Source organism: Oculina patagonica, chromosome 2 (assembly GCF_052425735.1).
Source record: "Oculina patagonica isolate OP01 chromosome 2, crgOcupat, whole genome shotgun sequence".
Lineage (NCBI taxonomy): Eukaryota > Metazoa > Cnidaria > Anthozoa > Scleractinia > Oculinidae > Oculina > Oculina patagonica.
Window position 1 is genome coordinate 18,348,155 of NC_135759.1, and position 5,379 is coordinate 18,353,533.

General features: G+C 38.8%; 1 protein-coding gene across 2 annotated transcripts; it reads right to left on the reverse strand.

The window, feature by feature from the left end:
- LOC144643274 (uncharacterized) lies at positions 1-4,817 on the reverse strand. 2 transcript variants are annotated; one of them, XR_013568881.1, is made up of 6 exons: positions 4,707-4,817; positions 3,970-4,002; positions 2,483-2,818; positions 1,759-2,121; positions 221-1,146; positions 1-39 (listed from the first exon to the last, which is right to left on the reverse strand). XR_013568881.1 is itself a non-coding variant. In XM_078502476.1 (5 exons), exons 1-5 carry the CDS (start codon positions 4,771-4,773, stop codon positions 965-967), a joined length of 981 nt encoding a protein of 326 aa, XP_078358602.1. In that variant the 5' UTR covers positions 4,774-4,817; the 3' UTR covers positions 1-964. The 2 variants fall into 2 exon arrangements, 1 of the variants encoding a protein (XP_078358602.1); XM_078502476.1 differs by having other exon boundaries at positions 1-1,146.
- Positions 4,818-5,379: the final 562 nt, after the last annotated feature.

The window sequence follows — 5,379 nt, forward strand, 5'->3', positions numbered from 1 at the left end:
TTTACGATAATAAGACCCTTTTAATATTCCTTTATATTTCTTTATATTTCGAACATACAAACACCAGGAGCTCTCAACCACACGGGCTTACAAGAGAGTCCCTGTTACATCTTGTTGTTTACTACTTTACTTTTTAACATGGCCCGCCATGTTCTAAGTGTTTAATAATATACATTTGACAATCATATTTTGTAATTACGATATACATTTTAGGAATTACAGAGAAGGTATTGTTTAGTTTCTTTCTAAATCAATTCTTAAAGATACATACTGATTTGGAGTTTTTAATGGATGTTGGAATATTGTTCAATACATGTATCTGACTTCCTCTGTATTTATATAGAATGTTTGTTATAATTTATCCGTATATAGTTGATGTGAATTTCATTCAGACGATCTTGCATTATATTTATAAATCCTTGTAGGAAGCACCAATAAACATTGACATGGAAATAGAAAATAATGGAACCAGTAATATTTATATTGAATCCAACAAAGAAAAAATGTCCTCTTTTTAAACCAAAAAGTTGACGATGACAAAAATTAAACGATTGCATACTTGATTAAAATAAAACTAATCGTAATAAGAAATATATAAGTCCGTCTCAGGCTAATAACGTGCCATAATAAATATGTGTTAATTGACGCGGCGAGCATAAAAAAATAAATATACTTGAATTGGATAAATATGGCGAATATATAAATATGGTATAAAAATCTTTGCTTCGACTTTCCTCGGTTCAGTTCGCTTTTCTGTTTCAGTGCAAGACAAGTTGCATGCATTTCTATTATACATGTTGCCTAGCAACCAACCTCACCGTTAAATAAACACTCAGTTTTCCCCAGAATTGGGATGTCGACTAGAAACTCCACACACACACACACACCAACTTTTTTGTTAAAAAAGTTCACTATTGAGTGTGAAACATTGTGTAGGACTGGTTACTCTACTTTTCATTCATGATCAGCTTCCAAACATGGTGCCAAGGAAAACGGCTGACGTCATCACAGCCACTGTCCACTCTTGTCCATTGGCAGCAGACGCACTGCTCCTTTTTGGAGATTCAGCGTGACTAGAACTGGGAGGGAGACTGGTACGGTCAGTTCGTGTCGTTGGCGGTGTTATCGGTAGCTCAAGCTTTGGCTCTGAAATTATACAAAAAAATGATCATAGGTCAGCTCCAGCTTGTGCCAATGGTTAAGTCAGTTGTATTAGAGCGGTTCCTTACAGTGTAATGGCCTTTGATGTCTCAGATGATTTTCAAGATAAGTTAATTCAGTTTTTCGACTTGTTGTATAAAACGCGTACAACCATGTACGTTCTAAAGAATAAGAGAAAACTTCGGTGTTAATATTTCGGGCATTAGCCAGTAGTAAACAGAAGATAAAGACACGGCGGAACAGAGTTGCTTTCGGTCTACATAAACGCATACAAGAGAAAATTAAGTGGGCAGTTTTTGTGTTAAGACGGGAGAGAGAATGATCCCCTCACACATAAATGGAGAAACAGCACCGCCAATCGTGGGAGTTTGAACAACTAGTGTTAAACGTTATGAACCACAACATTTTCCACAGAGGGCGTGTTAGGGTTTCCAAAAAAAAAAGTTCCCTTACTTTCCTACGAATTCCACACGATGAGTTTTCAAAGCGATTTTAAGCTCAAACAGGTCAATGTCACAGAGGCACCTTAAATGCAAAAGAAAAGGGAAAGGGGAGCAGAGTGTTTAAAATCACTTATTGATAGCACTTCAAAATTACCTTGAGAACTGTTCAACACAAAGATCTTCAAGGTATAGACACGGACTGTCTGCATTCCGGCAGCCCTTTTCGCTTTGGAGTCGTCAGGAGATGCCTTTAAGTGAACTGTGACTTTAATCTCGCGCCCGTTGTCATTCTCCTCAATTCCGGTCAGCAGCAACGAGCCGTGATTAACTTGTAATCGGTTCCAGAAAACTGGAACTGGGTCATGGCTGTCATTTACTTTTGTGCAACCGCCAGTGTTGCAGTAGGCAAACCTTTCGTTAGTGTAGTACACCTCTATATCGACCACTTGTTTCCATGGTAACATGTTCCGCAAGACCCTGGTTAAGTTTACGTCAGCAGCTTCCTGAGTCTTGATACCTGGAAGAGTTAGTAATGCAGCGTTATTCAATATTTTTTTTGTAAATTGTGCTAAATGTGCTAAGAAACTTTCTCTATCTGTCTGTCTCTCTGTGTGTGTATACTGAAGGCAAATGATGAAATAAATGAAATTATTAAAGGGCCGTAACGACTTGTTGGACTCGAAGAAACGTCATACTAATAAAGTGTCGTACCGTTCGCTGGCGTTACTATATAAATCTTCTTCAGGGTTAATTTTTCACCGCTTTGCTTTCTTTTCTTCCTTCTATATAGTCCCCTTCCCGACTCCATCAAACCTGTTGACTAATTCATGCTTTACACGTGTACACATGCGAAGTACAAGTAGTAAAGTGGAACTTACATACGGTGAAGTTGATCTCACGAACATGATAATTTATGGAGTTGTCCGAGTGGTGGACTTCACATTTTAACTGGGCCTGGCTGTTTGTGCTGTTCTTTGTTGACCGTTGCAAGGTCAGGTTCCCATTAGAAATGTTCATAACTTTAATGCCGTTTGGCAAGCGAGGTTTCATCACCATGCAGGCCATGGACTTGTCGCAGTAAGCGAACCGAATCCATTGGTGGTTGTTTGGATTTCGCACTTTCCATTCCACATCAACTACTCTATCCACCCTTTGAAGAGCTTCGCAGCGTACGGTTAGAGGCTCATCGAAGCAAGCGTCTCCTGTTGCAGTTACTACAAAAAGATCAAACAAATTTTAACTTTTTCTGCCATGAAATAATTTAGCAGGGCATCTTAACTCTAAAATAAACATTTTTATTCTTTCCAGGACAGCAATTGCTGGCACATTCACTGAATTTTTCTGGTTATGGCTGGTTTACGAAATTTATTAAACGTCTGTATGGACGATTCAGATGATTAAAATTTAGAAATTAAAACTACGCGTTTCTTTTCGGTCACTCGGATTTTATGTGAAGCAACGTTAGTGTTGATAGAAACATCTTGAAAGTATCCGGCACTAAATTAAAACTTCTTTGATTTACGTTTCACTTGGTCCTCTAAAAAGGTGTAACATATACAGATTACAGGCATACCAACGTCATATTTTATTCGATACTTATTCCTCTTGTATATACATGTGTACTTGCCACAATTATCACACATCAATATAATACCGAAGCGCGCGAGATCTAAAATTAGAATGCAAATGGATATAACCCCCACGAGGCTCAAAAAACATTAGCGTGTTCTGAGAGAAATAGAAGGAATCTAGGCGAAGTTCTTGTTTTATGAAAGTGTTTTAGGAAAATCGTCCGCCATTTCGGTTTGTTTGTCTGAGTCTTCTCTGAGTCGTGACGTCACTCGCGCGCTTCGCTAAACGTGGATCTATAATTTTCAACAAACTTTGCGTGATCGCGTGACGGCCGGCCAGTTATCAATTGCATAAATCACGCGAATTAAACAGATCATCCATGACAACGTTTACACATTTTTGCATAATAATTTCTTTTACTATACGTCCATGAGAGTTAAATTCATGAATTTAATACTAAAGAAAACCATTATTCTTCAGAGAAACAAACACAGTGGGTACAGTCTGGAAGCAAATGACCGAATTAGAAATAATATCCGCTAGTGCGTCCCACAATAATAAATAATTTGCTCTACGTAAGCTTTGAAACTCGCATGCTGAGAAAATGTGTTGTAATTGAGTCGCTAGAGGTATACAGAGAAAATTTTCTTTCACTATAAACAAAGAACGTTAATTGTTTCTCTGAACGGAAACTAAAATAAACTACGTTTACAATACACATGAGGCGGGAGTTTTCCCAAGGTGTTTTTCCCAGGAATATTTTAAAACAAATAAACAACGCACACATTCTTACCTTCCGCGGATGTTATATCTATGTAACTGAGCCCTATAGAGAGAAATAAATCAATATACTCACTCAATGAATACCTTAGGTATCACATTACAATGGGCGGGAGTTTTTCAAACAATTATCTTAGCGATTAATGCTATACTACGCACTGTTCATGTTGTGCCCTGCGCGCGCTTATGCAGACAAAGCGAATATATATTTACTTATTTGAGCTGTAAACCACAAGAAATTTTGTATTTGTACGAGGAGAAAACTAGCGAGTTTCTATAGCGTAGTATAAATTTGAAGTGTTGAAACAAAATCTGTTAAGAACAGTGGAAGAAAGCTCAGAAAGCTAACGATCAAGTGCTTTGAAGTATTCAATTCGCTTACAAGTAAAGCTGATTCTACTGGACTTTTAAAATATAGTATAGCTTTCGGAGATTAGGAAGTAAACGAAATTTGCACCGAAAAAGAGATATTTGAAATTTCAAGCGGTACACGCTCGGTATACCCGATGCAATTATATCCCTGTACAGTCAAACAATTCAAGCACATAAACATGCGCATTGAAACAGAAACGTTGCTGGCTTTCCTACTTTTGAAAGGATTTGATACACTGTCCGCGCACTTGATTGCCTGTTCGCAAGTCCGGTTATACCGACTACAAAAGGCGAAAACGTTCACTTATTGTTGGTTTCATACGTTCACGTGTATGTTCCACTTATTTTTTAAACAAACTGCAAGCAATAAGTACTCACAAACAATAAGAGCCATGATGATGCATGTCCGCCTAGCCGTCCAGTGTGTATTAACGAATTCTTGCATTTTTCAAACGATATTTCTGAAAACCTTATTTCGTCGTCACAACGATAAGAGAATGCGTAACCAGTGCGCTGATGGGACTTCTTATGTATAAAGTTACTCGATTCTGGCAATGATGTCATCTGAACAAATCGAAAGTGATATAAAATCTCCCTTTCCCGATATCTATTGCGCCCAGCCGTCTACAAACCTGATGAACAAGAAAATTGTCAACTCTGTCTGATCTTTATGCTATGAAACTTACCTAGAATCCATATTTATCGTGGTAAGTACGTAGTGTGCCATTTTAATTAGAAGGCCAAGACTAGGCTTTCGTCTCTCAACTTATGAACGCGAACGAGAGAATGGCCGTGTGAAAACTGGACGAGAGCATCCACTTTCCAACCGTGGGCGTTTCGGTGCGCCCGCGATCCTCTCTTCTACCAACCTGTAGAGGACAGGAGTCGACAGAGGTGGAGAGGGGATCGCGGGCGCACCGAAATCTCCACGGCTGGAAACTAAGGTCAGGAGTATCGCCTGGGAGGTGGGGGATCAGAGGAGTTCGGTTGACGAGTGGTAATGAGTGAAAGGGGGGACCACTCATTTAAGCTGAGACAGAAAAGGGTGTGT